This window comes from Anopheles merus, chromosome 2R (assembly GCF_017562075.2).
Source record: "Anopheles merus strain MAF chromosome 2R, AmerM5.1, whole genome shotgun sequence".
In the NCBI taxonomy this organism is placed as follows: domain Eukaryota; kingdom Metazoa; phylum Arthropoda; class Insecta; order Diptera; family Culicidae; genus Anopheles; species Anopheles merus.
The window spans coordinates 37,401,868-37,413,834 of record NC_054082.1 but is presented as its reverse complement, the minus strand read 5'-3'; the positions used below and the strand labels follow the sequence as shown (position 1 = coordinate 37,413,834).

General features: G+C 46.8%; 2 protein-coding genes across 6 annotated transcripts; both read left to right on the top strand.

Moving 5' to 3' along the window:
• Window positions 1–157: 157 nt before the first annotated feature.
• LOC121588035 (ATPase H(+)-transporting accessory protein 2) lies at window positions 158–2,335 on the top strand. The gene is made up of 4 exons (XM_041905538.1): window positions 158–281; window positions 496–719; window positions 801–1,319; window positions 1,400–2,335. Exons 1-4 carry the CDS (start codon window positions 239–241, stop codon window positions 1,586–1,588), a joined length of 975 nt encoding a protein of 324 aa, XP_041761472.1. The 5' UTR covers window positions 158–238; the 3' UTR covers window positions 1,589–2,335.
• A 276-nt stretch (window positions 2,336–2,611) lies between these two features.
• LOC121588034 (LIM and senescent cell antigen-like-containing domain protein 1) lies at window positions 2,612–8,075 on the top strand. Of its 5 annotated transcripts, none has more exons than XM_041905534.1 (7): window positions 2,612–2,829; window positions 3,107–3,218; window positions 6,053–6,169; window positions 6,282–6,587; window positions 6,678–6,936; window positions 7,568–7,709; window positions 7,812–8,075. In XM_041905534.1, the coding sequence occupies exons 2-7, from the start codon at window positions 3,202–3,204 to the stop codon at window positions 8,009–8,011; spliced, it is 1,041 nt and encodes a 346-aa protein (XP_041761468.1). In that variant the 5' UTR covers window positions 2,612–2,829; window positions 3,107–3,201; the 3' UTR covers window positions 8,012–8,075. The 5 variants fall into 5 exon arrangements, with proteins under 5 accessions (XP_041761468.1, XP_041761469.1, XP_041761470.1 ...); XM_041905535.1 differs by having other exon boundaries at window positions 2,612–3,030; XM_041905536.1 differs by lacking the exon at window positions 3,107–3,218.
• Window positions 8,076–11,967: the final 3,892 nt, after the last annotated feature.

Genomic DNA, 11,967 nt, shown 5'->3' with positions numbered 1-11,967 from the left:
AAACTGAAATTTTAAACAGAAATCGAGCTCGAATACACGTTTGCCGTTGCTCTTTCACCGGCAGATTCGAGCTGCTCCAAATGAAGGCAGAATCGAGCCCACCGCACAGCCCTGCGCAAAGTGTCACGTGAGGAACGGGACGGAAAGTGGAACAAAAATCAATTTTCTAGCAACCACAATAACGTCATATGATCACAAGTGCAAATTCGGAGGGCAGATAACTTCACTGGACGACAAGATGTTGCGGCCGATTTACGTTTTATTTGCGCTGTTTGCAGCAGGTAAGTGTTTAGTGCAAACGAAATGCAGCGAATAATTACCACCTTCGAGATGGGTCGCTTGCTACTGCCAGCTTGCGAGGGGACAAATTTTACGAAGAAAAGTATAAACATTACGTCCCTACGCCCAAGGCTGCTGGCTGAAGTGCGCGTTCTCATCGCTGTTCACATGACATGAAGTATTGGGCTGAAAACTGATTGCGCTCTGTCGTTTCAGCAAACTGTGATCAACTGTCCGTGCTGTATTCGCCCAAGGCGGTAGAGTTCAGTGGCAACAGCCGGTTGGATGCGGAATCGCTGCCGGAAGTGTTCGGAGCTGCCCTCGGCTACTCCGTCAGCCAGCCGACGGAATGGGACGGCATGGTGATTAAGGATCCGTTCAGCACTGCCAACGGTGCCGTCGTGGTGGTGGCGGAAGGTCTCGAATCCGTTGCGGTGGAGGTAAGTGTGGGGAGGTATGTTGCATATGTGCGCCGAATAACACCCGCTTTCCGTGTACCGTTCCTGTTCTAAACGATGAAGGGTGCCAAGAACTACCAGCTGGACGGTAACACCGGCTCCGTTGCGCTGAGTGAGCTGATCCAGAAGTCGGCCGACCATCAGGGCGTCAGCTTCGAGGTCGACCTGAAGGAATCGTCCGACAGCTTCAACACCCCGCTCGGCACGGTTCAGCCGGACGACGAGGAGGTGAAGCCTCAGCACCTGAAGCCAAAATCGAACAAAGCCGACTCGGACTTCCTGCGTCAGCTCGCGTTTCTGAACGGGCTGAGCGATCTGCTCGTCACGTCTACCGATCGCATCCCGACCGTGCACATCGTGCGCGTATCGTTCGAAGCCCTGCTCGCCGCGCACGAACCCAACTCCCCCGCCCTAGAAGAGGCCAAGAAGCTGTTCGTGAACGCGCTCGCTGGGCTGGAGACGGCATCGGAGAAGGCGTTCGACGGTGCGGTCATCGTTGGCCTGGTGACGGCTAGCGAGGGACAGCTGGTGGTGCGTTCGAAGCGTCAGGCCGGGGCGCCGAAACAGGCCGAAACAGATGATGTAAGTGGTCACATTATTTTCCCTGAGCTTGTTCGACGTTTCATCAACTCGCTTGCTATTTGATCAACCATTGCTTTCAGGACAACCCGATGAACCTGGCCACCAAGTACAACAGCAACTATCCGGTGATTTTCAACATCATTCTGTGGTTCAGCGTTGTGCTAGTGTTTTCGCTGCTCGCCATCTCAATTGTGATCGGCACGATGGATCCGGGCCGCGATTCCATCATCTACCGCATGACGTCGACCAGAATGAAGAAGGAAAACTAAATCCATACACCGTCCGCTTAACTTCCACTCTACTTCTGGTAGGCCATGAAGCGTTTCCAGCGCGCGTAGATAAATTACCGTACCGTCGCTCTGTGACTCTGTGCATCCGATGATCTTAAGCATTTCCATCCTGTTTGAGCGGAGTGAATCGATCGCACATAATTTGGAAAGTATTACCACATCACTGCGGCTCAACAAGACACAGAGCGTTTGCCGTTAGCGAACACAGAGTAAAGAGTTAAGACCGACCCCCATATCTGCTGGGACGAATCCGGAATGCACATTAAAACAGGAAGCTTAAGTCATCAGTATCATTATCATCATCCACCGGACACACAAAGACTCTTCTTTTTTCGTCGTAAAACCATCCCTCCGCGTCCGTCTACCATCCTGGGCGCATACCGTTTGTCGTCAAGTACATTACGTTCCCGTGGGCCGATGATTGGAATCAATATCGGGACAAAGCGTGCAAGAGAGTCCTGGCTGCACAGTTACTCATCATCGTCGCAGTGAATCATCGCTCAACGTTCTATTCCCCCCCCCCCCATCCCCCACGAGAAGCTATTGCTACCTTGGTTTCTGCCCATTGCGATACATGAGCCGCCCGCCGCTCCGTTTGCGTGTTGTGGAATTAGCCACCAACCAACAACAGATCACGCGCAATCAATCCCTTTGTTTTCACTTGTTGTTGTTTATTTGAGTTTCGATCGTCAGGTGTAGAAAATAAATAAGGATAACATTCCAGGAGCAGTGCTCGCAGGCCACACTTCGGACGAAAGGTATTGAGAAATAGCAGAGCTACTTTCGGGATTCGGCGAATGTGCCGCGCATAAGCTTAATTTTTCACGCAATCAAGATTGATAGTTTGTTTGAAGATTTGTTCAAAACACACCTAACATCAACATGCAATTGAATTGAGCATGCGAGAGTAAAAGTGTCGGACGTAATATTCGTTTGTCGGATGGATTATAGCAGCTTTATGGTAAGCTAATGTTGTATTGCCATAACTTGCGCAGGCAGTTTGACAGCTGTCAGTGGCTGTGTGACGAAGAAAATCAACACGAAAGGAGAGAAAATAACTTTTTTTTTTGTTTATTTAACTTTTGCTGCAAATAGTGCCTTAATTTATAATCGAAAATCTGTTCATCGTTTACGTCGTCATCGAGTGCCTTATCAATAGTTTGACCAGATTACCGTCCTCTGCAAATAATCAACGTACCACCGTCCAGGTGCCGAAAGAGGTGCGTATGTGTGAAGATTATGAGCTCATCAGCTCAGCACACGGTCGTCGAATTGTGCGATCGTCGTTCGCATCAAGTAGGCCCAGCAAGAATGTAGAGACCGAGTACCACCTACCTAGATATCGTCCCACCGTACCGTGCAAGGTCTTTTTATATGGTTACCATCTCGAGTTTTAGTGACTTTGCTATACACCACGCCAAGTAGGATCGTAAAGATATCGAAACAGTGTTGATAATTCGACGTAACTTACACACGCTGTACACCCCTTTTTTGTAGTTTTTCACATCCGTTGGATCACGTCCAAAAAGTACTTCCTTTTACGGAAATCGATCACCCCGGGGGGAGAGATTCGTTGTTGCCAAATTTAGAACATGGCTCCAGTCGCAGGGTAAGCCTTCAGGTGCTAGATCGGTGTCAAGATCAATGGGTGTGGAGTGCTAAACAACAGCAAAACTAACAAATGTGATCAAATATTGAAAAAAAGCTATGTTCGTATTGGTGGATGTCGCTAACATGGCCAGCTGGCGGCAGATGTTTTGCTTCAAGTGCATAAACCACCATAACGCCAGGTGTTTGCTTGCCTTCTGGCGTAAAGCAAAGCGCAATGAACGTACCTAAAGAAAGCTAATCACAAATTTACACTATACTTGGGTAAACATTACAATCTACCATGAGCAATATTTAACACAAACAACGCGCAGGATCGATGTGAAGATTTCTTCACATCACTTTAACCGAACAGATGTACGAATCATTGAATCGTCACAATACACTAATGCGTATCACACTGCTTTTGACCTTTGAAGATGACTGCGCATCTTGGTGCATCTTTCATGCATTTGCCAATACGTTGCAATTCACACTATCACTTCCCATTTGCAACTCTCCCACTATCTTTCCCGCATCACAACTATTTGCTTCTCTTGCCTTGCGCTCTTCACAATCGCTCCACTTGGCACAGAGTAAAAGAAGGACAAATGTCACAAAGCAGACTTCGCGAATCTCCGGCCAAACGCTGATGAACCAAGCAAAAAGGTGAACAAAAAAGCCTTTCCAAAACCCGTCCTGTGTCGCACGAAGCGCGTCCGAAACGCCCGAGATGTGCCCGCAACGATGGCAAACGGTCCGAACATTCCCCTGACGAACCAGCCCGAACGAGAGACGTGTTTTTGCCTTAAATGGTGTAAACCGTCACTCCCTGCGCCGTACTTTCTTTTCTGCTGGTTGGGGAGGGGGGGGGGGTCTGGTGGTGTAGTCCGCCGAACCGAAACTGGCAGCCGTCCAGCACCAATCCTTATTGGAATGGTGGACCAGACCCGGTTTCTGGACCGCACGGATCAGCAGCAGCAGCAGCAGTAGTGGTGGCGAGCCAGTGCCATCACAGTGTCGTGTCGATCTGCTGTCAGGTCGAAGTTGGCGTTGCTGGCGTAGTGGTAGTTTGCTGGTGACCAACGGATAAGCACGGATACGCAAGCAAGCAAAAAGAATAAAAAATATCGGGGTCGCTTTCTCACCCGCTTTACACACGTCCACCGATCCCGAACGGTGATGAAGCACTGAAAGGCACGCCGCGCGAGTTCCTTTATCGGCAGCTATAGCACCGCGATTTCGCGATATCACGATGGGCTATTAATCCCTTTTGCTGTGCAGCGGAACTGTGTATCTCATTTTGTAACGCACGTCCAGTATCGGCCAGAACTCGCTCAGAAGCAGCAGCAGCAGCAACCCGTTTTTTATTGTCGCTCGCTTGTACAGCCGTGTTTTAGTGGTGACATTGCAGACGAGACCGCCGCGTCAGCTACAAAGTCTGGCCTCATATTTCCGAAGCTTGCGCGAACGTGATAAGTGAAGCGCAAACAGCAGGGTGTACGAGAAAACGCTATGAGTGCACTTAAACTGAAACCGCTGGAAGACTCGAACCTTTACAAGCGCCGTACCACGTCCAAGGAGAACCTACTCCACACAGCAGTGGGTGGCAGTGTTGGTGGTGGTGGTGCAGCAGCAGCAGCAGCAGCAGTATCCGCTAGCGATATGATGTTACGTCCCGGGCGGGATACGGACAGCCCTTCCTCCACCGCATCGCCACGGCTCATGTCAGCCAGTTCGACACAACAATCGACGACAGCGACGACGACGATGACACGCTCACCGATGCAGCAGAATGTCGCGTCCTATCCGCCACCCCATCCCCAGGTGGAGAGCTACTATCAGCAACCGAAGTCACCGATAAGAATGGCAACGGGGTTCGGCGGTACCACAGCACCGTTTCCCCTGTGTACCTCGACACCGACGCACCCTTCGGCAGGGGGTCAGAAGAATGTGCAATTCTTAACGACATCAAACAGCAGAAATGTGTACGATAGCGGGACGGCGCCACCGCAACCGCGAGTGGCAGTGCAATTCGAACAGCCGAACGTTTCACACGGCGTAACGCCACAGAGAGGAGCATCCAGTTCGGGGCAGCAACAACCGCCCGGAGCGTATCAGAATCTACCGACACCCGGGATAGCACCGGGCACACCGAGCACACCCGGCAGAAGGATGGAATCGTGGGAACAGTCTGGCAGATCGAACGTGCAAACGGTGGCAGCAGGCGACGGGTTAGTCAACTTTCCTCCTTCCCGCCCCTTCCAGCAATGAAGTGTCAACAAAACTCGTAGCAGGCGATGACGCGATGCGTCCGGAACTGTTGTTCATACGCTTCAGTAGGGATTTGCAAAGGAGTTTGTTCGGAAGTTACAATCGCAGTGTCTAACAAGCCAGTAAAAAGGCTTTTGAGAAGCGATGGATCAAAAACTACTCCTCTGCTGCTATTTTCACATGCAGCCGTTGAGTGGTGACATATATGAAGTGTTTATTTCTTCTCCCTTCCAAAGCATTAGCCTCTTGTAATACAGGTGGCTAACTAATATAAGGTGACGGTGGATAGAGTATTTTTTCAATTGAAATCGAATTATCTCTGTTGGAAACGATACTCTCCAGGGAAATTAACGCTAAAATGTGCTTTGAGAAGATGGTGTTGATCAATTGAAGCATTCAGTTAGCTTTGTGTAGTCAAATTCGATGTAATCTTAAAGGCGGCCTTCGTCGCACCTAACCGTTGCTACTTGACATGTGCTTTCTCTGCGACGTTCATATCTAAAAAACATTAACTCACCTAAACATGTCCCAATCATCATCTCCATTAGTGGTTATGTCTAATGAAAAGTATCCCTCTTTTAGCGTCACCACCAACATGTCGCTCGGCACGATGCACTGCACGCGCTGTGACGAAGGCTTCGAACCGCACGAGCGCATCGTCAACTCCAACGGGCAGCTCTGGCATACGCAATGCTTTGTGTGAGTATTTCCGCCATCGTTCAAGTGTGCAAGTGCAAGTGTGCTCCTTGCACCGATTTTGGAACTTCGGAAACTAAAATACTCAATTACGGTTGTTTGCATTGCTTTGCAGCTGCGCGCAATGTTTCCGCCAGTTCCAGGACGGCATATTCTACGAGTTCGAGGGCCGCAAGTACTGCGAGAAGGACTTCCACATCCTGTTTGCGCCGTGCTGTGCCAAGTGCAACAACTTCGTGATCGGGCGCGTGATCAAGGCGATGGCGGCGAACTGGCATCCGCAGTGCTTCACCTGCGAGCGCTGCAGCATTCCGCTGGCCGATTCGGGCTTCATACGCAACCAAAACCGGGCCCTGTGCCACGATTGCAATCGCAAGGAGAAGGAGGTCGGGCTCGGGAAGCTCGTCTGCAACAAGTGCCAGTAAGTTGGCGGCACGGTGGCATCGAACGCTAACGTTTCGTTTTGATTACTAATCTTCGGGACTGTTTATCTTCTACTCTTTCTTCTTAGTGGCATTATCGACGATGCGCCACTGCGCTTCCGGGGAGAAGTTTACCACGGGTATCACTTCAACTGTACGGCCTGCGGTGCCGAACTGGACTCGTCGGCCCGGGAGGTGAAGAACCGCAGCGGGTATGCCGCCAACGACATGAACGAACTGTACTGCCTGCGATGCCACGATCGCATGGGCATCCCGATCTGTGGTGCCTGTCGCCGGCCGATCGAGGAACGGGTGGTCACCGCGCTGGGAAAGCATTGGCACGTTGAGGTATGTGCTTAGGGAAGTCGGTAAAAAGGGGCTAGAAATGTCCTTGCAGGGGGTTTTCAGGGGTTCTCACAATTTTGTGACACTTTCCTTAATATTTGTTAAGCGAAGTGAACTTTATGTGATGGGAATTGGACTGTACGGAACCGTTTTCGGACAGGCACATTAGATATTCTTATAGGATTCCAAATGTGCCTAGCCAAAAAGGGTGCCGTAAAAGCTAGTATCCCAAAATTATGAGATCCCTTTTAAAAACCTTGTAATTTTTCAAAGAATATATCCAATCGGAAAAACGATATTACAGGGTTTCCCACGAATTATTGGTCGGTTCCCATTAATTTTTGGTGGGTTCCCATATTTTTTTTGATGCGTACCCACGATTTTTTTGTCGTTCCCCAGAATTTTTTGGTGCAATTGTATTGATATTCAATCGGAAAATACGAATAAATTAAAGAAACGAACCAAAAATCTATGGGGACTGACCAATAAATCGTGGAAACACTGTATCTACGTATATGAGAATTTCTGAACTTTTTCTTACGAAACCCTTCTCAGTATCATTCAATTGCTTAAATTTAATGGCTAATTACTAGCTATATATTAACATTCCTCAATGCTTTGCTTCTCTTTGTAGCACTTTGTGTGTGCCAAGTGTGAGAAACCCTTCCTTGGTCATCGTCACTACGAGAAGCGTGGCATGGCCTACTGCGAGACGCACTATCATCAGCTGTTTGGAAATTTGTGCTTCGTCTGCAATCAAGTCATCGCTGGTGATGGTAAGTGGTTCGCTCGGGCCTGGAGTACAGTCGATCGACCCGCGACCTGACAATTGTTTCTAACTTTACATTTTCCACATCATTTTGGATCTCTCAAAACAGTGTTCACCGCATTGAACAAGGCCTGGTGCGTTCATCACTTCTCCTGCTCGATCTGCGACCAGAAGCTGGACCAGAAGTCCAAATTCTTCGAGTACGACGAGAAACCGGTGTGCAAAAAGTGCTACGAGCGGTTCCCGAGCGAGCTCCGTCGCCGCTTGCGCATTTCGCACGAAAACACAATCAAAAAGCCGGCCCCGTAAACGGTGTAGCGGACGTCAATTTAACAACACTCTCTTCTGCGTGCCAATAATGAAAGCAGCAATCGATACGATTTGCAAACCGAATCTAACCCGCACACGCTGGCCAATGCAGAGTATGTGTGCTTGAAAACGAAACTTACTTGAACAATCAAGATAAAATCAGCAATTAACAAACTCCTCGATGCTTATTGTAATTAAGAAACCACGTGAGTGTTCGTGAAGTCTAGTACCATTCTACTAACGCCCTCATAACGGCAGTGCAAGATTAAAACAGTGCCTTAACACGCGTAGTCAGGAACGATGCTGTTCCTTCATTAAACATGATTTACAATTGGTGCGCCCGTTTTGTATAGGAGTGTATTTAAAAAGCAACAAGCTCTATGTTTAAACGTTTCTGGAATTAATTATTAGTCTCGTGTGTAGAGTATTATCCAGTCTTTTGAAGAGAACTGTAGACGGTCCGTATTTGTTCATGTTCGGTGCTCGAATAGTGCCAACCAATAATGCGCACACACACACCCAACCAACGTTCGGGTGTGTAATTGTAATGTTTTAGTATTAAAGTTTTTACTTACTTTTTTTGAAATAACAACATTTAACACGTTAACGGGTAAAGAACAGAGTGGACGGAGAATCAGCAATGCCGTGAAAACGACGAGTAAGCAACGAACCGTACCTTCCCCAAGATAGGGAAATTCGCTACAGAGTCGTCACGATTTATGATGATGAGTTTAGTATGTGTGTAATATTTTTAATAAACTAATGTGTTTGTATTTTAACTCCAAATATTACGCCGCAACGTATTCAGATATAACGGAAAGAATAATCGCTGCTATTGCTGAACCAACAGCAGCACATGCTTGAAATATCATTGGAGTACAGTTCAAATTCTTCTTCGCCAAGGAAAAATGTGCCATTTACAGACCGTTTAATATAGAAAAAGTCAACTGTTATAGAGCCCAGGCGGAAGCACTTCCTTAGAGCCTGCTTTGAAGGGATGTCGAGTCGACAGGATTCGGCGTGTTGACTATAGCCATACGTCATTAAAATGGCACGTAACGTAGTGAATACAAGAATACTTCGCAGTGGGCTGAAATCTTCTAACCAGGTAAGAAACTATGGTTACGCCGTAGAGTTTGTTTTACTCCTGTGTTGGGCTCATTTACGAACCTGTTCTCGTTGTTTGATTCATATACAAAAAAAGTAATGATATTTATTTTTCAACTCATTTATTTTTATTTTACCATTTTCTTCTTGATCGCTCTCGCTTACTGTCTCTCCTTCTTCTTTTGCTTACCTTATTTGTTACTTGTTTCAACTTCTTCCTTGTTTTAAATTGTTTATAATCACATATGAAGCCATCGTACTAAATTTAACTTATCGCTTTTTTGTTTGCTTACGTGTTTTTGTTTGTTTGTATTGTTGCTGTTGTGTGTGTGTGTCGCGCATCTGCTGTGTGGTTTAGTTTTTTTTTCTCTTCCCCTTTTCACACTTTTTGTTTTGTTTGCTTTTGTCGCTTACTACACCTATTGCCCTACACTGTTATATCTCGTTTATTACTTTGCCTTAGACAATGTTCTAATTAAAGTTGTCCTTACACTCACGTACTAAACACACACACAGGCGTTTTTTTAAACTTTTCAATTCACGTTTCCTTCCTCTTCTGATCCTCCTTCCTACGTTGTATCGATGCAATTAAAACAAAACAAAAAAAAACGAATATCGAAACCCGGTGGTTTCGGCACTGCCCCGACTCTCGAAGCGCTGATTCCACATCATCTCGCTCGTGTACTCTGTTGTGCTGCAGCGGTACAATGTTCAAAGGGCCAACTCTTACTCCCACACACACACACACACACAAACACATATATTGTTGTTTGGAAAGGATAAAAAGTCCTTAAAAACGGAATCTATTCACTTACATGGTTCGAAATCTGTGCCAAGACGTTTACCTTGCTTGAACCATTGTTGCATTGCTGCTACTACTGCCCGTTGTACGTTTATTCCTTTTTTTGGAAAGTTCAAAAACTTGCGTATCTGTGTGCGTGCATGTTGATGGTGTGTTACGTTTGAGTGGAAGAAAATGACCCGTTTTGATTGAGACCGTACAACAACGGATGGGTCACGCCAGCCACCAACCAAATCCATCGATCCCCCTCTTTTGTCCATCGTTCTTTGATTGTTCACATTCTAAACCCACTAAATCCAATCACATTCTCTCTCTCTCTCTCTCCCTCTCTCGTATCAATCAATCGTCTACAGTTCAAGACCACCAATCCCCTCCAACCCTTTTTCCTTTCTTCGTATCCTGTTCCGTTTCGTCCTATTCTCAGCATTATCATCAATTGCTACGAGTGTATGTAAATGTAAATATGCACATTAGGTTGTAATCGTTTCACTTATTGTAAGCTTTGTTTATTTTGTGTGTGTGTCAGTGTGTTTACACTGCATCTTTATCCTGTCTCCCCTTCCCTTCATTTTGCGTTTAAACGAACAAAACAAAAACGTTTGTTTTCTCTAACATTGCCTGCTGCTCTTACAACCCACCCACTCACCCATTTCTCTTCCCAATTCTCTTTTTTACATGAGTTAATCCAAACACACACACACATTTTACCAACTACTATTACTACAACTATTCTCTTCACAGTGAATTGAATCTTAATTGAAAGAACATAAAGAAAAAAACACAATCCTTAATGAATAGGAGGCGAAGAACGGAGGGGAAAAACGATAACGAAAGTTGCAGCCCCTCCATCCCTTCCTTACACATTGTAAAGAGGGGGGAGGGGAGAGACCACGCACGGGATGAGGAATAAATGTACATCGGAAGAATGGCTGTAGTTTTTCTTCAGTTTTCTAGCAGTTTTATTTTATTTTCTTTTTTCTATGTGCATATGCGGGCGGGTGTGTGTGTGTGTGTGTGGATGGTATGAGGTAAGCTTCAAAAATCATACCCAGCCGAAAAAAATATGCTTTGCCTGCGCACGTGTTGCTTCATTCTCATTCACTATTATGCAATAGGAAAAATGCACGCTACGTCCAACGGGATTCTAATTGTATCCAATGTTGCTACGTTCTACTAAGCAACGAGTCGCATGCAGTCCTTCAGAAATGCTATCCTTCCATTTGCCCAACGTAGGCGGAAGGATGAAGATAGAGAGAGGGACAGAGAGAGAGAGAAAGAGAAGAGGGAAAAGAGAGATCGGATGGTTTGGGTGGGTGGGGACCGATGGTGGCAAAGACACACATCTTGTTCCTAGCACAATTAAGACAGATCAACACCTGGGGGGAGCGCAACATGCTCACAAATCCACCCGTTGGAGTTCATCCAAGCAGGCACAACACTAACGTGACCCAACACACACACACACGTCAGAGCGTGTAAAAAACAACTAAATAGTAACCCCCTACTACACCACAGTGTGTGTGCGTCTGTGCGTGCACGCGGATGGCTTCTCTCACCGCGCACTGCATTGCAATTCGTTTTCCCAATTTCTTTCCCTGCTTCTCACTCCCCCGTGAGGTGTGGGGTTCACTTGCCCTCTTTCCACAGATGAACCTTTCATACAAAAAACATACATACATCTTGCACACACACACATACACATGCATAATCTAGAGCTCAATTACAGAACGTTACCTTTAAACAGGTTCATCATCATTATTATTAGCATTATTATCAGCAAAATAGATTACACTTGGCCTCTTCTTGTTACAATCATCATCTTTGTCGTGCATCGCGCAATGCAATCTTAATCCATCATCCGCGTTCTTCCTGCGCTCCGGTTTGATCCCCACACACGCATACTACGCGCATGCACGCACGATAACCAAACATCCTGCTACTTCTACTTATTCTTTTTCATTGGCCAACCCCCCCCCCCCTCCGTTGCTCCTTCAACGGACGCACTCTACAATTCTTTGTTCTTCTACTGTAACAACGCCCGCCCTTC